At 39.4% G+C, this 25,075-nt stretch overlaps 1 protein-coding gene and 1 long non-coding RNA gene across 3 annotated transcripts in view; one reads left to right on the top strand and one right to left on the bottom strand.

Moving 5' to 3' along the window:
• AMMECR1 (Alport syndrome, mental retardation, midface hypoplasia and elliptocytosis chromosomal region gene 1) overlaps positions 1 to 25,075 on the bottom strand; it is a 69,813-nt gene that overhangs the window by 11,066 nt on the left and 33,672 nt on the right. The window contains exon 3 of the mRNA XM_021406423.1: positions 608 to 722. Within this exon, the coding sequence (XP_021262098.1) occupies positions 608 to 722 (115 nt within the window). The remainder of the gene's footprint in view (positions 1 to 607; positions 723 to 25,075) is intronic.
• The window catches only part of LOC110403313, a 62,166-nt gene that overhangs the window by 4,393 nt on the left and 32,698 nt on the right, over positions 1 to 25,075 (top strand). The window contains exons 2-4 of one of the 2 annotated variants that reach the window (XR_002441614.1): positions 14,593 to 14,699; positions 20,443 to 21,580; positions 23,721 to 23,818. This is a non-coding gene — a long non-coding RNA (uncharacterized LOC110403313). The remainder of the gene's footprint in view (positions 1 to 14,592; positions 14,700 to 20,442; positions 21,581 to 23,720; positions 23,819 to 25,075) is intronic. The other variant, XR_002441613.1, reaches the window with a different exon arrangement.

Here is a 25,075-nt window from a genome sequence, read left to right as displayed (position 1 = left end):
ACAACAGTCTATATACAACACAACAGTCTATATACAACACAACAGTCTATATACAACACAACAGTCATCCCAGCTGAGATGAGCAGTTGATCTTAAGTCCAGTAATTTACTTTTTTGCAAGCATCTAATACCAAGTAATTCGTATGTTCTTTCCCAAATACAGAATAACACTTCTTCCAGCACACCTTCCCAGAAATAACTAAAAGCTTCTTAATCTGTGGCTTTTATTATGCTGCTCTGAGAGAACGCATGCAGGTTTCCTAGAACCAGTCGAGTAAAATGGATTCTGCTCCATGCATAAGGAGCACAGGAAAACAAGAGCTGTCAATTATGTGGCCTCACTGCATCAGGGCTTCGTGTGGTCTGTGCAGGCCACTAGCTCTGAAAGCAAAGAAAGACAAATGGAATCAACTGTATTCCATTTTCTCGGCTCATGCTTTCAAGGCAATGGCAGTTCTACCAAAACGGTATCTTGAATCACTACACAAAACAATCTGTATAGAGTGCCAAACAGCAACTATAGTGAATATATGCAGATGATTTAAATGGTGTGAATTCTGCTCATGGTATCAAAGACATTTTCTTACAAGACACATGAAATCCTTACCTCCCAGTCCATGTAGTCACATACATCTTCAAAGTTAGTGAGTAGAGACACTGAGCAGAAAAGCCGTGGCAGCTCATCCCTCGTCATTGGGGGGAAACGACTATCTTTAAGGGCACTGTTGAAGACAAAAGAGAATTTCATACTTTTTTTTTTTTAAATAAAGTTCAAAGATCTAATGACTCAACTGAAAAATATAAAAAAAACCCAACAACTGATGAAATGATGACCAGTTTGATAATCCAGCTGTCAGCAGAACACACTGACCAACATCCCCAACCTTTTCCTTAGACATTTGCTTCGGATTTCTCAGCTGGCCAGTCAGGTGGAGTTCTGAGGGCCATTCCTTCCTAAGAGGATTCTGCTATTTACTAATGAATCACCAGAAAGTTTTGGAAAAAGTTAAACAATAGCTCTTCTACCTGCAATTTAGTAAATCCCTTTAGAAAAAGGTTAAACTGTACAATACAGAGGGGAAATATTACAGCCTACAAAAATCAAACATGTAATACAGTAATCAAACTGTAGAATTTAATTCTTCAGTAAATAAAAAATCCAAGCAAGCAGAATATTCTACCAAAAAAAAATAATAATATTCATGCTTACTGGCAGAGGTTAACAGAAAGGTAAAAACATCCAGGAGCTCTACAATTGCAAACCTACAGGACTTGAAGGTGTTCTGCAAAGCAGAGGTAATGATTAGTAACACGGAAGCTTGCAAACAGCTACATTAATCCTCCGGCTGAGGTACCATTCTACAGATGAACATACACCTAATTGACAGAATTCAGAAACAGGAAAAACCTTCTGTGCGTGTTCCAGCACCCCTTGAAAAGCAAAGCATGAACAGACAGTAAGCAGTACCACCAACAGGAACACCTAAGAACCTACTTGCGCGAGTCTGGTTAAGAACTGGTTCAACTGGAAAAGGGAAGGTTATGGCAAGTATGGTATCCCATCATTTCTTGTTTTCTGAGGATTTTAGACATGACATATGAATATAAGCGTGCTCATCTCCAACAAAAACAGTGATCTGCTAACTAAGCTTTTTGTTAAGTAAGGAGAGTCTATCATTAAGAGTTAAATAACTACCAAGTTCTTCACATGTTTTATATAACAACTTGATCATTCTTACTCCTTTCGCTTGGCCTACAGCCAGCGGCTGCAGTTAGCTGATACAATTACAGCCATGCCCATCGCCTTCACAATATGGCTGATATCATCATTTTACGTACAGAGTAGTCTAACTTTATTAAAGCAAACAAAAGCATTTCACCAGAAATAGCATTCCATCTTGAATGAATGCCATACACGGAATAATTAAAATAGAACCTTTCTTTTTTAGTGACGTGGGGAGGAAAGCAGGCTTTTTGTCAGATGTGCTATAATTACAAAAATAAAAAAGAACATAGTATTGGAATTACTAGAGGATCTTCCCCAAACTTGGGTATTTTTAGATCATAAAATAGATAAGAAATTCAGATTTTCATTATGGAGATACATTCACTGTATAATTATGAAACAGATGGTAGGGCTGTCCTACCCAGTGTTTCCAAGTAATTCTAGGCAAGCCTAGTCAAAGCTGCCACAGAGAAGGAGAAAAGATGTTGGGACAATATGTAACTAACCAAGATAACTCTCTTATTTATATAGGATAGTGCCACACAGACATGTGAAGAACTGGGAACACTAACATGACTTAAAGCATAACACCCATGATATTTAAGTAATGACTTTCACTGAAGATGTATCAAAGATGATCTTCTGCAAGACTCTGTTGATGGGATTTGCAAAGCCAGCTGTGTAACTGCAGGAAACCAGACAGTTACCTTTCTCTGTTACCTGATGTTTCAGAGCATCATTACGGATCTACTTACATGGCCACAGGAGAAGAGAGACAGATGAAAACATGAGTGGCTAATTCAGCCTTCGTATTCCTCCACATAGGAAAAACACATCTAAGCGTAAGGGAGGATACTCTGAACACAGGGACAGCTCAAACCAGAGGTCCATCTCATCTAGTATGAAACAGTAACCAGCAGCAGATGGCAAAAGGGATAAATACAAGAGCACAGTAAATACCCAGGGTGTGCTTTCCCGGAATGCTCTGGGAATCCAGCTGTTGAAAGCTTAGGAATTCTGAGCCAGAGATGGGATCTCTGCACTTAGAAGCTCTCTGTGAGTTTATTTAATAAGTGCATGCAAACACACTCTTGACATTTCATCAGAAACCCCAATCTTCTTTTGATATTTTGATTAACCAAAACGTGATCCAAACAGAATCTGGTGCTGCTGCAAGTTTGCTTACAAGCAAATTTCTCATTTCCCTGAAGTACACTCTACCTCTATCATATAACCAATCTATTTGGATACACTACCGAAAAGCACCCAGAGGGACAAACATCATTTCATTAACAAACTACAAGTTCATTTACCTTATAAAACAACAGCATGCATGCATACGCCAATCCTTGTTTAACCCAGTTTTTCATAAACAATCTTGTCATGCAAAACATTTCACCTATTGTAAGAATTTTAACCTTCAGAAAAACCGAAAAGGCTTTTTTTTTTTTTTTTTGGCACAGCTTGATTCGAGGAGTTTATCCAACGTTCACCTCCCTTTCCTAAAGCTGAGAAAATGAACTTGTGAATTTAAACATTCTGCAGCAAAGGCTGTGTACTGCGGGGATACACCTGATCCCAATCACTGCACAAGCTGCAGTCTACACAAAGTCCCATTCACTGAGGATCTGCTGTGCTGGCATTGCCGGACAAGGAGCCATCCTTAATTTAACGTACTTCTAAGTTGTACAGAAACAAACATCATACATTGTGTGTAAGCCACATCCCAGATGCAGTGATAATTAAACACAAAATGGGTGAATTACGATGAATTTGAATACTGATAAAAAGCAGTGATACGAAACCTTCCTGTGAACACAGTGGAAGCTGAAAGGCAGACAAAGGCAGAAAGCCTCAGGCAAACACAGCCAACAAAGTAGTGAACTTTAGTGAAAGCCGAGCAGCACAGTACACAGTACACACGCTATTAGTAAGCTTGACTGGCTAATTCCATTATTCGCTAATTTGAAACTGGCACAACGCCTTGCTTTCACATATAACTACCTCACAATACCTACAGCACTGCTTATCACGTAGCAGTGCCATTTTGGCCAGACCCGAGTGTATTCCTTCAGAAGTGCTAGGTGCTTTTTTGGTCTGTACACCCTGCTGGGAATTTGCTCCCTAATGCCTACAGCAGTATGGACATCTTTGCACATGTCCAGTATTAGCACTGCTGCTGCTGAAAACAAGTGCACAATCTGCAGAACAAACCCATCAGAGACTGGAATTCAAGATTCTGATGCCACCATAACTGCTCAGTATAGAATATTATGCTCCTCCTTTCCCCATCTCCAGATTTCATGTTACAGTTTGTTTCTGTCATTCAGAACAGCTTTATCCCTGTAAGTAAAACCAAAATTTATCTGGAGAAATTTGCGCTGACAAACAGTCAACAAAACAAACTGAAGGGTGAGGCCGAGGAGAACGCATTTATTTGTACTGGTTGCCTGCACAGAGAGTATTCTGTCTGCCTATGTGAAACGTATGAAACTGGAGTAGCCTAGGAATTATATTCAGTGTCAGATTTAGGAAAACTAGCTTAAAACTGAATACTTGGTTAGCAGGAAACACAGATGACGTTAGACATGTTTCCCTTCCAAATTCATCCATAATCCTCAAGACTGCAATTATTCAGTAAGTCTAGAATTTATCTCAGGGGTATTTAATAAGACACCATCTACTGGCTACTGTGATGACTTCAGCACAATAAGTGGATGGCATCCAGTAGACTTCCTCACGGGCAGCTGTCCACACTGAGAGCTTAGCTTTGTGCGATGGTTAACAGACGGTCAGAAATGCCAGCAGATCTCAGCACTTACCCAGCATAAGAAAGTTTGCACGAGCTTTAACTTTTGTAGCTCCTGTTCTGTGAAAAAAGAATTTCAGTTTCTAGAGACAACAGTTTGGCACTTATTATACACTTCATACACTCTACAAAGATGTACATATGTAAATTCAGACTTTGACCTCACTTTTACTGTTAGAATGACTCGTGATGACCAGTTTAAAGCAAGCATAGACAAGAAAACGTGCTCACTTCCCTTAAGCTCATCACTAGTCTGAGGTGCTCAGAATGAAAAGTCTCTATGTAACGGTGTGTAGGCATTCTTCATTAGCAGAAGAGACTGTTGTGTTTATTTGACAGAAACATTACTAGACCATCATTTTACCCCCTTATTCAATGCCAAATTCTTCTGTTACTCTTCTGTTAGAAATACAAAAGGATTCCACTGGAGCAAAGACAGGTATGCTAGATATCAGATTTAAAAAATAAACTCCACATTTTTTTCTGCTAAGCTTGGAATGACAGAGAGGTAAGTGAAAATAATTAGTAAAGTTGGAAAAAGTAAGCAGAGTTCAACTTAAAAGAAAAAAAAAAGCAACCGTAAAGGAAAAAGCACTATTAAAAAAACATTTCTACACCATCTGCTCTTTATTTCCTAATGCCCGGGATGAATTTACTTATCCTGCTGCTGACTAACGAGAAGTACTTGGTTGTGAGGAGTTGAAAAGAAGCAGTGCCAAGCAGGGGGAATTTTAGCTGGCCAATAAAATGACATTAGTTTTTCCACATGGGGTTCTGCTTCATGTTAAAAGCGAAGCAGGCAAAGTCAAAATTGAATCCTGTTCAAAGGAAACTATTTTTAGACACAACATGCATGCACACACACGCACAGCATTTCTCGTTAAATATACTTGATTTATGGAGTCTTGGGTGTCCTACTAAGACAGACCTATTGCCAGCCAAGAAAACACAAAGTTCTGCTCAACAACCACTTTTTCTTGGGCTGAGCCATGCTACACACATCTCAGCTCCTGCTTAAATGAAGCTCATTTGTCCGGAAGCTCTCCAGAAATATGTTCTTCACTAAGGTCATGTTTCACGTTCCCCTCCTCTTTGTACTTGAGAATTTTTGAGAAAAAAAGTTTGCAAACTCTTTAAAGACATTGAAAAGATGTGAAGATAAGGAAATTGTTCAGGCTATTTTGAGTTACAACTAGAAGCATGAAATTCAGTGATAATACAATTAAAGCTTATATTCCTTAGGACTACACCTCGATTTAGTAAGGTACCATAAGAACAGCTCTTAAGAATCATCTGAAACAACAGGACGAGCAGTTGAGCCCAATACACAATTGTGCTCTCCAGCTGTAATCTCTGTAGAGTACAGAAATACTAAAAGAAATACCATAATCAACCTCAGTCTTCAAGAACCTCTGGTTCTTAATGTGATGTGGCACCCAGGTGGCAAACAGCAGGATAGAAATGGGGGGAATAAAACACAGAAATGGAACTACATTACTCAGTTTAGAGGGGCATGGAAATCATCATGATTGAATGTAAAGCTTCTGTAAAGTTTGCTAGAATGTAGGCATCGCAAAAAACAGGGATTTACATCCGGACAAATGAATACATTAACAAATTAAATTCTTACTATTTTATTATTATATAACAATATTAATTAAATTTCTCACTGAATTATTTTTGTGGGAAGTAACATTGGCAGACCCAAACTGGGCAAAATTGGGTACAGTTGTGTAAATATTGGAAATTACTTTGGGAGCTTTAACACGACACAGTGGAATAAGATGCAAAGGAAACAGTCAAATACTGGGCATGATGTAAGTAATGTTCTCCTTTTATAGGAGGTGTAAGTGAGGCAGAGACATTGAGTGACTCACGCAATCTAGGACGCTTACGCAGCAAATCAGAGAATCAGAATCAAGAACAGAATCTACGTTCTCTGACTCCTAAAAATCTCTCTGTGACAGCCTCTCTTTCACAATCTGCTCAGTCTACAGTGTAGAGATACCGCTCTCAGAAGGTTAACCAAAATAGAATGGATAAACATAGGCAAATGAATTTTAAAAAATCCATCAGTTTTTGAGTTAGCTCTATTACTGATCATTCCTTCTTAATTAACCCAGTTTCCTATATAGAGCACAAAAAAACCCTAACTATAATTTTTGGCATCTACAGTAAACAACAGTTTCCTGAATACAGCCACCACAGTGATGAACAATAGGTTCAAGACCTGATTTTACAAACTATCGCGCTCTCCCAGTACACAGTATGCTGGCACTACTTTTACACTGCAGGCAAATGACTTCATAAACTACCTGCTAAAAACCCTTTTCATTCAGCTCAGCGAGCACAGTTCTGTTATTCTTCATTCATCGAGAGGAATATGCTTAGCAGAAATAACTCAGAAAATGCATTTTACAAATAAGTGGTCCTATGTCGATAAACCGAGCCCAAAGGGCCCTGGTATTGCTCTTCAGTTAAAATATCCTGAAAGGAACACGTCGCAAAGAGCAACAAGAGACACTTACTGACAGGATTTCAGACAAAAATACAAAATTCATAGTTTGTCCCATTGCAGAGCTACAGATCATTGACATCAGCTATCCTAACTCAGTGTTAGCTGCTTCCACGTCACAATATGCAATTATTTTTAAGTTAGAACAGGGCAGAGCATGCTTGTCTTCAGAAAGAGGACTTAAGCTGGTAGAGATTTGCCAGCTTACATGGAGATTTCAAGGAGTGATTCATTCAAAATTACATTGTCTTTTTTTTCTTTTTTCTTTTGTCGGACTTCAAAATTTCCAGGAAACAAAACAACTGTGAATGACGTGTTTTGTGCTTTTCTTGAACCCTCCCTCACATTTGGGAGATAGAAAGGGAAAGAACAACATTTCTACTTCCTGCACATTATGTTGCTAAGTGGCAATCACAGAGTAGGAGGAAAAAAAAACCAACAAAAAACCCCCACACTTGTTGACTTTTTGCACAGAAATAGTTCTATAACTGCCTGATTAATTAGCGCAGTGCAGCAGTGTTTCAGGTAGGAGAAATAAAATACTGATCTGGCATTCTGGCTCTTTAATCAATCTTCCTAACTCCAGAAAACAAGTATGCCAGGAAAGCTCTCCCCCAGTCTGTCTCTCCTCTCTGTGGCTTCACGCTTCCAGCAGTTTAGCTGCAGCCATCCAGTTTAAGAGGAAAAAGGAATATTCTAACTCTCCATTTTAGACAGTTGCTTTGATTTTGAAAATAATAACATTCTCCTAAAAGACAACTAAAAACATTTACCTAAATTAAGTGTTTAGACACCTAAAGTACTCAGCTGGTAAGCCATCCATCTAAATCTGCCACTGAGACATGCTACAAGAAACCAAGGACAAGGTTCCGAATCAATACTGCAGCTTACTGCAGAACAACTGCATCTTCCCCCATGGGACAGTGTCATTTCTGTGTGTTATGACAGAGGTGCCCAGCTGGGGTTTGTGTTAAGAGCAGTGCTGTGCAAGTCACGTCACAATGGTTCATGGTCAAGAACAAACCAGAAGTGACTGTTGCTGGTAACAACGGAACCCAACAAAACTTAACAACCCCCACTTAATGGGACTACTTGAAGAACAATGCTGAAAAGAAGACAATGTAATAAACAAAGAGTTAACAAAAGCTGTATTAAAAACTGTACATACTTATGGCTATAAAGAAGAGATTTTTCTCAACATCGCAGTAGTGTACTGGGAATTCTTGAAAGGTGTATTCACACAAGTACTAACTTAAATACAATTCAAATACATGAGGACCAAAAAGAATAATTCCGGTTATTTCATCTGTAGTATTCTTGAAATCTGAACAGAGGCAATCAGGGTATACCACAATTAACTGCTTCTTCATCATTGTCTATTCCTGTTGTACATGAAGATGGTAGATATTTCTTATCACCCATTCCTCATGCTGTACAAACTCATCAATAACTGAATTTGTACAAAATCATTTCCACAGCAGGCATCACAGCACGCAAGTAAGATGTCATGGAAATTTAAAAAAAAAATCTTTAAAGAGACAAAATTAATACATCCTGAGTTTGATACTGATTGCAGTCACAAGTGGAAATGGTTTCAGTTTATCAAAGAATCACCAGACAGTTGGCAGGGACCTCTGGATCCAGCTGGACCAGCCCATGCCCTAGCACGGCCACCAGAGCAGCGTGCCCAGGACCACGTCTTGAAGAGAAGGTGACTCCACCTCCCTGGGCAACCTTTGCCATTGTTCCATCACTTGCACAGTAGAAAAGTGTTTTCTGATGTTCAGATGGAACCTTCAGTATTACAGTTTGTGCCCTTTGCCTTTTGTCCTGACACTGGGCACCACAGAAAAGAGCCTGGTTCAATCCTCTTTGCACCTTCCCTTCAGGGAGAGGAGAGATCCTCCCCCTAAGCCTCCTCTCCTCCAGGCCGAACAATCACAGCTCTCCCAGTTTTTCCTCATAGGAGAGGTGCTGCAGCCCCCTCAGCATAGGGCTTTGCGGCCCTTTGCAGGACTCCCTCAAATACGTCCCGGTCTCTCTTGTACCGGGGTGCCCAGAACTGGACCCAGATCTCCAGGCGCTGCCTCACCAGTGCTGAGCGTGGAGGATTACCTTCATCCACATGCTGGCAGCACTTTGCCTAATGCACCCAAGAATACCATTGGCCTTCTTTGCAGCAAGGAGACATTGCTGGCTCTTGTTCGACTTTGTGTCCACCAGGATCCCCATGTCCTTTCCTGCCAGGCTGCTTCCCAGCTGAGTGCCCCCAGCACATCCTGGTGCCTGGGCTGTTCCTCCCGAGGGGCAGGACTCTGCACTTGTTGATCTGCAACAGGTTCCATGAGCCTGTTTCTCCAGCCTGTTGAGTTCCCTCTGGATGGCTGCACGACCTTCTGGCATACCAGCTGCTTCTCCGTGTTGCGTGTCATCTGCATATCCTTACACACACATGTGTGTTGTGCCACCCACCCACAACTAAAAAGCAAACCACTGAGGTGTAGCTGATAACACTTTAGGAACCTTGTTTTTTCCCCTGAACAAGGGCTGTAGTTCACTTCCTGCCAACTGCTGAAACCACCAAGAGGTATTTACAGAATATTTCTAAGGATACCCATGATTTCCAGGCACATCTTTATTTTAATCTTGATTTCCTATTCTGGGCATCTTGACTAATGGCACATGCACGACAACCCCACAGCATGTACAGAACAACAAACACAGGATATCTCGAGGGTACGGTTGGCTCTCTGGTCTGTGAGGGCACACCACTGACTCATGTCCAGCCTGCCATCCATCAGTACCCCCAAGTCCTTTTCGGCAAGGCTGTGCTCTATCCTTACATCCCCCAGCTTGTACTGATAGTGGGGGTTGCCACAACCCAGGTCCAGACCTCGCACTTGGATTTGTTGAACCTCATGAGGCTCTCCTGGGCCCACTGCTTAGCCTGTCTGGGTCTCTCTGGATGGCATCCCGTCCCCCAGATGTGTCAACCGCACCACACAGCTTGGTGTCATCCACAGACTTGGTAAGGATGCACTTGATCCCACTGTTAATGTCCCTGGTGAAGATATTGAAGAGCACTGGTTCCAGCACCAACCCCTGAGGACACCACTCGTCACTGATCTCTCTATCAGACACTGAGCTATTGACCGCCACTCTCTGGGCAGGATCTCACAACCAGTAATACTGTAGTTTCCTGATTACATTTATAAGAGTCAGGTTTCTATGGCTTCAACATCCTTATTTTTTCCTGAAGCCAAAGATCTTTGTCTACACTGCTTTTGTGGTTCTAAAGGAATTATTTTTCTCCTTCTATGGGAAGAAAGAGCAAAGATGTTACAACTCTGCATTTTTCCCATACTGTTTTAATACCGGAGGGAGTGGGGAAGTCATTCTGCATTACTGTAACACATCCCATTACACTGAAAATCCACGTTTTTCTTACCTTAAATTAACCTAACTTAAAAGATGCAGGCAGAGCTTCACTAGTAGGTTGCAAGTACGTATTCACAAAGGCATGCTGAATTCCAGTTCTCCACATATCAGATCAGGCAGGTGGAAAAGAAGTACATTTTCTAGTAAATTACAACACAAAGTGTGCAATTATTTTACATTTGATAAGGTCCAGCAAGAGAAGCTAGAACTGCTACATTGAATGCACTCCATACTTCTAGAACTGGACAGAGTGAGCTAGAAAATCCATGCAAAACAGTTGCTTGTATTCTGAACTGCTTTGCAATTGACAGCATTTTCTGACTGCAGTTGCACATAAGGTAAAGCAGCTGCATACATAGTTTCTTCATATGTGGCAGCTTCTTTTCTGCCTTTTCCCACATTCTTTCTCACCCCTCCCAATATCTATATCATGCTGGGATAAATGAGGACCATACAATTCAGAAAAGCATGACACTTTTCATGTCATACCTATGCCAACATTCAAGAAGCTGAAAGGTATCACTTGCCATAGAGATGTCCTGTTTTGATATACAGGAAAAGCAAACCCGCAGCACTTACAATAATCCTACAACATAACACAGTAAGCTTGCCACTGTCGCTCCAGATGCTCATTACAAAATTGCGTAGCAAAACTGACCAGGGTCTGGTGTGCAGGCTTTTGTTTGGTGAACATAAAAGACAAGTCGAAACTAACCGAGCTCCAACTGGACTAAATTACAATGTCACTAACAAGCTCTCCAGCAGATGGCAAAGTTCAGATAATTAACAAAAGCAAACTCTTCAATTAGATATAGAACTCTTAAGCTCGAGTAATATTAACCACTCAAACCCTTAAGTTATCCTGCAGTTCTGTACATCTTCAACAGATCTTTCAGTACTGACCACTTTACCCCCAAACAGACACCACTTCACTGCTAAACTCGACCCGCGCGTCACCAACTCACAGAACAGTGCTCACCTCTACAGAAGTGTTCAAGTCATAACTTCAAGAAAGTAGAAATGAATAAAAACATTTTGAGTTCTTAATGCATTGTTAAAAGCCTCCTCTTCAGCAGATACGGAAAAAATACGTTCCTAAACTCAGCAATGCAGTGATACCTAAATACATGGAATATTGTTTGAGCATTTACACGTTTGATTTCCTGTGACTTGTTTAAACAAAAAAGATTTTTTTTATCATACTCTTGAAAGTCTAAAACAGGAGAGTACTAAATTTTCTCAATACAACCATTGTCACTGGAAATAATATAAACTACACTTTTAGCTACTTTTTTATTTAAAGTTGTCAGTATGATTCAATTTAGTTAATGTTGCAGATGGAATTTAACAGTCTCAATTTTGATACAGCTTATTAAAAATATAGAAACTACGTTCTATGGTCACTAGCTTGAAACCACAGTTAGCAGTGAAATACCTATAGCTGGGTTAAGAATAAGGAAAGCAAAAAGCATGTTAGAATACGTAGTAGTTGAATTGAGAAGGAAAAATGTCATGTTCATGTGAGGTTTCACTCTAAACATTTCACAGAAAAAAAATACGAAGATAATAAACCATTCTAAACTATGAAGATACAAACAAATGTAGTCTGCTAACTCAGGGTCCACAGCACCTCAGAGACAGGAATACAACCACTCATACTACAGAGAACTGAGCAGCACCATGGCACGTTCCCTAAGATACGCTTTCCATCAGAACCTCTGCTCAGCCTGCATTTTGTTTAAACCAGCTGCTTTCTCGCTGTATTTTTTGTTTGTTCTAACCCGAGTGCAATCTCTTGCACATAGAGTACACACCACAAGGACAAAGAGATGCAAATGTGAGTGCTCTTCAGTGTAAAGGTTAATGCATGTGCTCATGCCATCTAATTCGCAGTGTTTTTATAAATATAGTAAAAAAGGCACAAGATGGATCCCTTGTGGTGCAGCATGTGTAGTAAGACCCCAGGGAAAGAAATAGCCGCTCCTTGTTTCAGGGGAACGTGTGGGCACAGAAGAAAGCGTTTTGGTTTGTAGACACTCCTTTGTAAGAATTGTTGCATTAGAACAAAACTTAATTTGTTACTAAAGGCAACAATCAAGGGTTCTCAGCATTTGTTTCTCAGTGTTTTGCAGTCCAAGTTAGGATTGCTCAATACCTCTACACATCAATTCAAAAGCAGAGTAAGCTTTAGATATGTACACCCACTCTATGCATCTGGAGGCTTTGCTGTCTGCGTGTTTCCTTCCCTCCTACCACACAAGGAAGCTGTCGGCATGCCGCCCTCTCTTTCCCCTTCTAGCAAATCTGCTGCTTCTGTCTTTCATGACATCGCTATTTCATCCCTCTACTCCCTCTCATTTTCTGCCACAGTTCTGTTGACTTTAGGAGCTACCCTCAATGCCACCACCAACACATTCAGCTTATGGAAGTAACCGGGTGGGCAGTCACAAATCGCTATATCCAAGCAGTCTTTGCAAGCTCAGCTAAACACTGATTCCAAGTCTGCCAGCTGTTGCTCTCCATGTGTTTTCCACTCAAAACCAGATACTGAGTAGCAAATAAAAAAAAAAAGCTGGAACGCAATGGAAAGTTCAGAAATGAAGAAGAGGCAAAAGTTGAGGTTAGGCTAGACTACATCTGTGTGCAGCCTCACAAATGGTAACATAAGAGGTGAAGGAATGCATTTAACTTGGCAGCATTACATGCATCTGAAAATTCTGCTCAGCTAAAGAATAAAAGATCATTAGTACTCATCAAAGTACAAACATGAATATATTTGACTACGAAATTAATTGAAATGTCAAATTTGTGCTTGCTAATTAAATATTTCACATAATATCCTCTTAGAGGAACTACAAGCCAAATTCTTCTCCCTTTGAAGGCAATGGGAGTTCTGCCATTCACCGCAGTAAAAGAGCAAATAATTCTGTTTAGTTCTGAAGTTAACTTCACTTTAAACTACTTGAACATGTCAGATTGCTACATATATGTTTAAAAATGTTTAACTGAGCAAATTATCCCAAGAGCAACTGAAGTTTGATCATTCAATGTTGAATGAGGATACAACATGGACACAAATCTGGTTTATTTTTAATTACATCCATTAGAGATACAATTCAACGTATCTGAAGTGTTTAATGTTTAAATGGAGCAAGGTTTCTTCACCTTTTATAGAACGCAGCTCACAAATGGTTCACCTCCTGAACGTCAGGAACACTTGACTCAAACAGTTTTGTGAAACTGTACGTAACAGCTCTTGCAAACCTGTATTTCTGAAAATACTTATGTATTGTACGCTTCAAAAAAACCAAACTTTCAAGTTCATGAAGCAAGAAAACAGAAAGTCACCCTTTTAGTAACTGAAACAGTTGAACACAAAGAGGGGGTTGCTCAAACAAATGAGGCTGCAAGCGGTGCAGGGACCTCCACAGACAAAGCACAGCTGCTGCACTTTGCAATGGGGGATTAGCAGTCTAGGTCAAAGGAAAAAAGCCTCTCTGTAGCTAAGTGAGCAAACTGCAGAATGCATCCTCAGCACAGATGAGAAAGGGCCATCTAACTAGCTTGCAAATTGTGAGAAGCTTCTGGGAACAGAAACAAAACAATTCCTTGACAGAACGTGTAAAAATAATTCTGCTGAAAGGCAGTGACACTGTCAGAGGGCTGAGGTTGCAGTGACCTTCCAGTTATTTTAAAATCACATTTCCCCTCTCCCTTCTGCGCATTCATAAATATAAACACACTTTCTCTTCATGGCAGAACTAACATGCTAGCTGTGTATCTGTAGGGTATTAACGTCTAGAAAAAGCTCTTTATTGCCTTCCATAAGAACTGAAGCTGTTAAAAATACCTATGTATGCACATGGCTGTTTATTGTCTCCTTTTCAAATGCAGTTACTCGAGCTGCTTCCAACCTGCATACAATTGAGTCAATCCACTTTGGCTTTAAACATTTTTGACTTTAAACATTTTTGGCTTTATACTGACACTTTAGTTGAGCAGAATATAAACCAGTGTTTGAAGAAAAGGAATTGCTGATATTTTCATCAAACACTAGGTACATTTTTATTCTAAATCATTAATTTCAGCAACTTTTCCTTACAGAAAAGACAAGTCTTCTGAACTGACACTTGCGACCTGAATGTACCATTGTGAACGTATGTCTAACCTGGCTTTCACTATGGAATGAAACATCACAACAGCTACAGCAGGTAGGCTGGTGTCTAAACTTCCAAATGAATCGTACGTTACAGACAGCTTGGGAATCTGCTTCAGTTTGTGCTAATACAAACGTGTAAGCCCTTAGAATTGCTTGAGCTAGAAGTATCCAAAAGTTGTACTGTTCTGAAAACCAAGAGCTTTTCTTCCTTTCCCCTATCAAATCAAACCACATGAAATCTACTCAACTCAAAACTCACTAAAAAATAAAAAGGCATAACACTGTTCACTTTAACAAAATCACACTTTCTTGGTGATAAAAGTTTCCAACACCTTATTTTGAAACAATGGCTTACATGACACGTTAGTAATTGCCATTTGCACAAAGGCCTATTTCAGTGAGGCTGGGCTTACAGCTTATGACAGATGGGGAATTCCCCAAGAGCTGCACTCAGGCTCATCAGAGCACTCCTTAACATCTGTACAAGTTCCCTAAGTTATCGTGGGAGTTATTTATATATGTACTTGTACAGATGGAGAGACTGCTTGCATGACTATTGGCCCTTTATTACAAAAAATATGCAATAAGAAAAAATACTGTAACTGCAGTGGAACAACAAACCTTAATGTAAGCTAACAGATTGTGTACATTGCAAATTGGTACCAATAGTCAAAAAACCCATTTTCCACTACAGTCAAAAAGCTGTCAGTGGTTATCAATTCGATTATATTTAGAAAAGTTTTGAAAATTCACACCAAAGCAGGCATCTGTGACGGAGTGTTTTATATATGAAAGAGTACATGGGTTGCTATCTCTCGCTCTTATGGAGTACACTTGAAAATGGCATCAAGAATACAAAGAGAAGAGACTAACCTCAACTCCTTTTGTCTCTACTATTTTATTTTAAAATTAGGTTAGGAAAAAACCTGTTCTTTTCAGGTACATACACGTTCCCTCCTATTTTAATGCATCAAATGAATAGTAAAACTTCAGTCACTTGTCAACGATGAAAGTCAAGCCAGGCTACCCCTTTTTTTCAGAGATCACATACCCACAAACATGTAAATGATAGAAGCAGAAATAGTACAGGCTGCTGGGGGCTATGAGACTGCTGGAGAACCCCAGAGTCAGAGGTGCTTTGAGGCTTATGAGTCTTCAAACATTCTTCAGCATTGCACATGGCCGCTCATGTCCAACCAGAGGCAGATGCTTCTTCTTCCAAGGGCTTTTCTACCTTCTCAACTATACAGCTCTGTAAAGGACACAAGGTATAGCTTCTCTGTACCTGGTGTCAATTGGAATGAGTTTTAGAAACAAGCATCTGTTTGCGCTATTTAAAAACACCATAAAATCCTGTTATAGCTTACAAGGGCATTTTAATTCTCATTACTCTGGACTATGAAAATAGCAAGTTACATTTTAAGAGCTTCAGCATTTTTGTGTTAAAGTGCACAGAGATAATGAGGGCTTTTGGAGCCCAGTCACCCACACCCAGTTCGTGCTGTGGCTTCGTTATACAGTCTCAAAAGGAAGCATCAGAAAACTCCTAAATGGAGGAGGTGTTGACAGACTCAAAACTTTAATCGAGACTCCTTTCCCACAGTCCTTCCCACACAAAGCCAGAGAGTTTAAAGATTTTAACAGCTTTGTGTGTGTAAGAGACATTTCTTTTTCCTTTAGCCTCATTTAATCCCTGATAACGTCTACTAAAACAGTAGATTTCACGTAATGTAGCTTCTTGAACAGAAGAAAGACTATGTTTATTTCTAGTATCTCAAGTATCTAATACACAACTGCTGCACCTCAGTTTCTAGCATCTTCAGAATTAAGGCACAATCTATGTCAACGTCCTTCTCTTACATAGCACTGCCCAGTATGTGCACTGGGAAGGTTTTTTGTTGTTGTTTGGTTTGCGGATTTTCCCCCTCCCTTTGTAATAAAGTTGTGGGAAACGTCCCTTACTCAGTATTAAAAATAAATGTTTCCTGCTGAGCTGAGAACAGCCAGAGAGAGAAGCTTGCCCAGAAGCAGGTAACTTTATGCCAACTTCTATCCTGTCCTAGCTACAAGTTTCCATACATGCAAAATCTTCCTTTAAAACACAGCTGCTGTGAGACACATTCCATCTATACTTCTCTCCTATGTCAACACACCATTTTACCTGGTACTCCTCAGCACTGGCTCTTAAACTGATACCTCTTTGTAGTGCTTAAGAAACTAAGAAGTCATTGAAACACTGAAGTGAAAGCAATTTTCATTCTAACAGATATTTTAGGAAACGGTTTGAAGAACATTCCTTCTGAGAGCTGTCATACAAGAATACGAAAAAGTTGACCAAAAAACCCTTGGAATACCAATGACTATCCATATCACTAATGGAAGAATACAAGTTCTGGCAATGAATTATAAAGCTTTGCTAAGAAAACTAGGGTTGCCAGTTTCCCTAACCCCACCCTCCTTCCCAATTATTTATGTCAAGTAATATTCAAAGTCAAATAAAAACCTGACATTCAACCCAACTAGTGTACCAACGCACCTAGACCCGTGTCTTTAGTCTCCCGGGGTGTATATCATTTGTTCACATAAAAGGAGGAGACTGTGTGGGAAGTACAAGAAAAACAAGAACATCGTGGGAAAGCCTCGAGTCACAGCTGACATGGCTCCTCCCTGAAACCCATCTGGAAAGTCTGAGTAATTGTGGGATATCCCCAGTTACTCATCGACATTCAGTCAAATTTCAGGAACATCTGATTTATTCAGAATTCTACAAATTACATCAACTAATGCAAGTCAATTTGGCTTTTCTAAAGAGTGCATTTCGTAAGAAGCATATTCTTGGAATTCTTAGGTTTAATGCATGTTTTCTTTGCTTGCAGTTTTTTTTCCTTCAATAGGATGAGGAAATAAGTATTCTACTTTCAGAGTTTCCTTAGTTATACCAAATTCTAAGGTTGAGACCTAGCACTTAGGACAGCCTCAGCAGAAAGCCTCCCAACCTTATTCAGCCACTTTGTACTGATATAGCCATTTTGTGATCATTTTTAATTCCAGAATTCCATTTTTCATAGATCCCTAATTACCTTTCATAAACACAGTCAACTCACAGAATAAGCTTATCCCACCAAACGCAGTAACACACTGCCCTGACCCAAGAATTTATATTCCCTAATTCAGTTTTCCCAGCAAAATTGTTGCCAATATTTGATAACTCTCCCTTTGTTTAAAAAGCTTTGATAGGGCATCTTTACACACTCTTCCTTTCCTGTCCTCCCATCTGCAGTGCTTTGCCTTGCTTCCTTCAGGAAGTGTTACTAAGGAAACAGCCTATCATGTACCATTAAGTCCACAGGTCTAGCAAGGTTTTCTAAGGAATAATAGACCGATAATTACAAAACTGATACTGTGAGTACCCTCCCCACCCCCATGCTTTTTAATAAAGGATAAAAAAAGCAAGGCAGTTATTATGTCTCCACGCATACAAATGTACAAGAAACATATTTACTAAAGCATGCTTCTTCTATCTGCACAATAACAATATTTCATTTTCATTTCATAATGAAATAAGGAGAAACATTTAATCCATCATTAAAGCAAAAGGGATTTTTCTCCAACTTCCTAGAGCCAGTTTGCAATTTAACTTTGTCGTTTTGAGAAAAGGCAGGAGACAGTTCTGATAAGCAACAGTTCCCTGAAATAACGACCTGGCACTGTATGCACAAAATCATTACAGACCTACTTACTGAATTGACTCACACAGAATAACTAAGCCTGGCTCAATAAATTCAGATTTGTATACTTCACTTAGAGTTTCTGGTACTGTGAGTTTACATAATAATCCATTTTATGACTAAACAATTATATTCCACTCTGACACGTTTGAAGATTTACCCAAATTAAAGTGGTATTTGCAAAATTCACGTCTACAATAGTTCCAAACAAGGTTTTATTGACTGAATGAGATTTAGAAATATCAACAGCTCCAGGTTTCAGTAGAATCTGATCTCCACACTTATGACAGGCAAACATGATATCGTATATGATATATGTATAGTGTTTTATTACAATGTTGCCTCAATTTCACTACAGATAATCAGTTGTCATGTAAAAATTAAGGTGTCAATACATCACCTTTTCATTTCACATATTACCAGAAGCAACAGATCATATTAAAACTATGCACTTAAGCATTTGGGGTAATAATAAGGGGGGGAGGTCTAAGACTATTACTAATACCTTTAGAGGTCAATCCCACCATACTAAATGTATAAAACAGTCATTCATAAAGCGAAGTTTACTGCTGAACTCTCAATATACTTGGGTCTGGTTCCAACTTAAGAATTTAAGACAATTCTATTAAATCAGCTGCAATTTCTATAAAGATATGGAAAACATATGAACGTTAACACAGTGCACCTTTCCTTCACTAACACGATGAATGTCCAGGCCACCTCGGAAACCCTGTACTCCTATATTAGCATTTCACATGCAAAGTTGTAACTTCAAAGATAATCAGAAGGGAACATAAATGTAATTTAAAGGGAAAGTGAAAATATAATAATAAAGAAAACCTGAAGAGGCTTCTAGGAGGCAAGTTAATTCAACTAAAAAAAAAGACTGTTAATTATTAAAAAGATTTTGTAACAGCTTACTTACAGGAAGATGTATAAATTAAAAGCTTATCTAATTTCTGCAACTGCATCAGCCAAATAAAAGAGATTATATCTCTGTATACATCCTACCTCACTTACACACTAGAACAACCTGATTAAATTGTTTTTAGCCACCAGTTTCAGAAACTTAAGGGATCCATTTCCAAACAAAAATAACGTCCAATTACTGTTGACAAAAATTACCTTCAATACTTCTCCCCCCATTACTGATTTTAATTGGAATGCACTCGTTCGTAATATAATTTCTCTTCCATTTCCTGTATTTTATTTTGTGTATGTGGGGAAAGAAGGGAGAAACAGCATGAGTCCTAGTTTTGACAACCACTGGGGACCAGAAAGCAAAACTCATTTAAGCCTGTAAGGGAAAGAAAATTACAGCTACCTTTGCAAATCTTTTACACACAAAGGTAAATAAGGCACACTGCAGGCCAGTAGACAGACAGCAGACCTAAAATCTACTGAAGAGTAAATAACACCTAATAAAACAGGATAATCTCAACTATTGGCAGTTGAGTCAGTTCACAAATCCTGTGGCCATACAAGAATGTCTTAAAGATGCCATACCTTTTGCCCTCGCACTTTGTCTCTGAGTCATGACGACAGAGGGTTTCAAAACCAATCTAGTAAAAACCAGTCTACGTATTGCCCTGATGTGGCCTGCTGTTTCCTCAGGTGTAATCCCAGCCTCTCTGAATCAGATAGTCCTCCTTCCCTTCTGAGCAGTAACGTTACATGGTTATAGAGCCTACGTGTTTCTACATCTCTTTCAAACGTGGCTTTGGCTCAGACACCTCTTTTACTGAGGAGTTTTAGGGACTGGAGATGGCTACAACGTGATGGGCAATCCTCAAGCTTAAATTACTCTCTCTGCTATTCTAACTATACGAAGAGCATGAGAAGTCTCCACCTTACGCTGACCCCTGGAAGATGCCCGTGTCATGGCAATATCCTCAATTACCAGACATTCAGTGGAGTTCACAGTACAGATTGGCAGAGCAGCAGTCCTGAAACTTGTTCAGTATCCTTGAACTTTCATTAGGCTCAAACACCTGACCCTGGACTAAGGGAAAAATGATCAACTACCCCAAAAGTATCATTTTGGTATCTCACTTCCTACCTCCCCAGGAACATCAGATGCTCTGAAATCACTCCTAACTGCAGACCTGCACAGACTGTCACTCAGTGAGAGAGATGACGGCATGAGCGAAAGACATCTGATGCAATCACCTGAAGAGTCCCAGCTTCCTGCTGCCTTATTGTTTCAAATAGATTTGACAGCATGTACAGCACTTTCATTAAAGCTGAGTGAATTTTATAGGTTGTATCTCCACTAAAAACTTAACCAAATGGCATCTTGAAGGGTTAGTGGCAATTAGGAGTTACAAGTTCCAGATGTATATTGCTACTGGCTCCTCAGATGCATAATGGGCTGCACTGGTTGCCCATCCACTCAACTAAACACAGAACTATGTTACTACAGCTCTCCTTAAGAATGTTTTCTCACCTTGAGACTCCCCATCTGTTGCTGGTCATCTGTAGTAGCAGCACAGTCTGAGCCCTCTGCCTCATTAAGACGACCTTGAAAACTCAGAGGCAACCAACAAATGCTAGAAATTCCAGTATCACTGCCATCCGACTTCCCTGTTCACACCTGCTTTTCACAGAAACAAATGGAAAGGAAGCAACGGAAGCAATATGATGCTTCCTGCCCTTACAGGTAATGTTGAACGTACCAGAATAGCACAATGCTGCTGAGTTCAGGCTGAGAAGACCATACACTGCTCCACAGTTTAACTCTGAAAGCATAAGCTTCACTTCACCACTGCCAGGCATTTCTCACCAGTGGCTCACAAAGTAGTAATAGAATAAACCAGTTGACTTTGAGAATTCGTCTACTCATAGCTACACAATAAGACTGCAAAGTACTGTTAGTTGGCAGCCCAGAAACAACACTGTGCTCTGAAACATCACATGAAATGCTACTGGCAGGAATTAATTCACTCTGACTTCTGTGAACAGTGAAGGTCACAGCAGAAGCAAACACATACGTAACACCCCCGCACCTTCCCACTCCCCAAGCCCAAAATGACAGACAGGTACACAGGCACGCTTTGCCCTGGGTCAGCAGCAATGCCTATCTACAGCCATGGCAACGCTGCCTGACAGCAAAGCCTTTGTGAAGTGAGCACTGGGTTGTGCGGGCAGATACAGGGCAGACTGAAAGAGACTATGATTAGTTAAAACAAACAGACTAAACAGAACGGTAAGCTCAGCTGAACGGAGAGGGGAGCTACCCTGCCTGTGCAAATACTTGCCTCTAATCTTAACTAAATACAGCCAGCATCTATTTTAACATGATCTATTTTGTTTTCTATTCTACCTCTTAAATGAGTTTGCCATACTGTAGTCTTGCAGTTGATTATTTAGCTTTCCTGTGTTCAACAGGAGAAACAGACCAATGTTTCTCATGGGGAGAAGGCAGGTAATATGGCAGCACCACCAACAGAGACTCCTGAAACTGCTGACACACACAGCACAGTAGATGGTGCTGCTGGTAGCCAAAAGCCACATCTAGAATTTACATCCAAATTCAATTATAAGAAAGCTGGGTTGCGAGTTCCATTTCCTTCCGTCTTATGCTTCTCATCCCAAGCTTCCCTCTTTGTTTTTGTTTCTTTACCAGCCACGTCTACGAAGGAAGGCTGGAAGTCTGAAGGCACTCAGTTCTCACATTGAACGTTAAGTAAAACACACAACAGAAAGTCTGGTGACATCATACAGTCAGTAAACACAGATCTATGCTAGTTAAGAAGGGTGGGTTACATGTTATTTTAAAATTTAAATCCAGTTTTCTACCATTATGCTAATCCAGTCAAGGCTTGCAGCTCTCCAGTCTCTTTTCTCTGCTCTCTTATATGACAGGAGATTTATATAATCTGTCTCTCTTTATCCCCATCTTCTCTAGTATTTTCCCCTCATATATATATATATATATACACACATCCATACATACATATATATTCTAGCCTTGATAGGATAAACAAAAGCAGCTACAACTACACTTGTTAGATCTACTAAGTGTAAAGCATGGCTGCAAATTATATGGAAATGGCAGGAAAAACAAAACTAAGAAGTATAGGGTAAATGAAACCATTTTGTTCAATGCCAAAAGTGTAAGAGAGCAGGAGTTTAAAACTTCAGTACTAAAACCTAAGTCTTACTGCTGAACAGAATACATGAAAAAATAATTTATCAACCTGTGAGGAAATTCTGTGGTAACCTGCTTCCAAGTTCAGTGTATTTTCTTCAAGGAGCTGTAAAACACAAGGTATTTTTCATAATCTGGATTGGTTTACTTTTATGCATTCAGGTGGGATATTCACACATTCAGTCTAAAGGACTATTTTGCCCATGATGAACTTCTCATATCCTGATTTAAATATTCAATGCAGTAAAAATGTTTTGAAAAAGGATAGATAATTATCCAAGCAATCTCTTAGTACGCTTATTTTAAAGTGACTAAAGCTGAATCTTCACAAATTTCTGCAAAGGAGTTTAATAATAAAATTTCTTCTCTTGCACTATTGATATGCAGAGAAAATTGAATTCTAAGGTTTTTTAGGAATACAGTACTAGTGTTTTCAAACTATGGGTATTCTCATCTCTCCTCACGACTTAGCAAGATGCATCCAATTAATGATGAATCACTCCACATACATTTCCTGTTTAGAATGTAAGGGCAATACCATTGCAACAGTCAACAGAACTCAAAATGGGGAAGACAGACTTGCTTGGTTACATATCATCAGCATTTTCGGACATAAACTAAAAAAAGGTTTTCTAAATTTGTGTGCATCTCCATCTCTAGAAGGAAATGGTTCATTTCAGGAGAACTACCATAATATTATTGACAGAAACTACACTATTGTGTGCAGGTAGATGTATATACACTACACACCTCTATACAGTATACAATTAGAGATCACTACTAGAATTGAGGAAATTTTGATTTATTGTGATCCTAACACTATTCAGCATATTGGTAATAAAATCTTGCCTGATGGAAACTGTTGATATTTTGACTGCTAAGCACCAGGACATGTAAGAACAGCTGTTGGTCTCCACTATTTTTCTCACTGAAAATTGGGTGACAATCCCAGGGAGAGTGCTGAAGAAGGTTAAGAGTGAGCAGACAGACAACTTAGTTCTGTTTAGCAATGCCATACCCTTAGAGTAACTGAAGAAAAGTGCCTTCCAGTGTTAAAGTCAGAAGCATATCTGCCTATATTCTCAACTGAAAATTTTGGTCAAGTTGCACTTTCTGAAATGGACAGCCCGTTCACATACTACCTACTTCACTGATTAATTTTGCCTTGCCTGAAGAAGTTTTTCTTTACTTTCAGGGATTGTTGTGCCTTCCCCAAGAGTCTATTGCCCAAGTTACCATCTCCTGGTATCTGATGCCTCCTACGAAGGCTTGTGGAGCTCCGAAAGTTCTGAGGTACGTCAAAGTTGTTTCTGTTACTCCTCAAATACTCTGCTGGAAGCTCTGTAGCTGGAAAGACTAACATCATGAAGGAAACTGCTCTCAGGTATCCCTATCCTTCTATTTTTTTAAATAAAAATTGAGACAAAAGAACAGGGTTTTGGTACATTCAGATAGGAACTTTACATTTCAATGGTTATCTCTGAGTTATTTGTTTTTGACTCACTAATATCTAAGATTGTAAGACATTTAACTTTCAACAGCAGAATTGCTTTGAGATCATCAGCTTCTTCTCACTGTTTGCCTCCCAAGGTTTTAAAGGACACACAAATATCCCAGACCACACAATAAAACCATCACAATAAAGGTAACGAGGTCTTTCAAAATTATAAGGAACTCCAGCAGTTGATTTCTTCAAGCTGAGCAGAAGTAAGCATAAAATGAACAGCTTGAAACAGAATAGCGAGACATGTAACAAAGAACATTCCCCATGCTAATCTTACTTCATACTGAGATTTACATGATGCTTTAACAGCAGAGGAAGACCTCATAATAGAGGAAAGCCTCCAACCTAAAGCAATCAGGAGGTACCAATTATTTTAAGTGATGACAGTTTTAGAGGTTTTCAAATGCCTGAATACAGTTTCTATTTTATAGCACCATGAACAATCTACTATAACTGAGATACAGAATTCCATTGATTCTTTAGAAAAATAAAGAAAACTCTTAGAAAACACAAGTAGAAAGCTCACTACTAGCTCTAGTGATCAACTTATTAGTTTTCACTCTATGCAAAGAAAATGGAACAATATTAAGGTGAATGAATTTAGGTGTAGATCAAAAAAAATGAAGGATTATGCTGCTGGGGAGTGAAGGATTATCATCACTTACCTCCCTCATCCAGAAGCTTCCCACTCAGGGGCTGGGATGTATCTGAAGAGTAACATGTAATGGAAATTTGTAGCATTAAATTGGAATGCTGATTGGAAGCACCTGATGGAGAAGAGGTGAGAATACCTGCTGTTTTAGAAGTGTGAATAGGATAATCCCAAAATCTGACTTTCTGGTCTTCTGCCCTAACATTAACTATTAAGCTTAAAATTTGTCTGGATAAGGGGGAAAAAATACTACAGCAGTGAGTTGCAATAAGCTACTGGAGAACAGTTTTCCAAACCAATAAAGTAAAAAAGGCTCAAGTTATGGTTTTTAAATTAAACCATAATCTCATGATACCAAATAGCCAAATAACCAGACAATAATTAGCATCAAAAG

This window comes from Numida meleagris, chromosome 8, assembly GCF_002078875.1.
Source record: "Numida meleagris isolate 19003 breed g44 Domestic line chromosome 8, NumMel1.0, whole genome shotgun sequence".
Taxonomy (NCBI): Eukaryota; Metazoa; Chordata; class Aves; order Galliformes; family Numididae; genus Numida; species Numida meleagris.
Note: the sequence above shows the minus strand (reverse complement) of the source record. Positions and strands in the feature narration are given on the sequence as shown.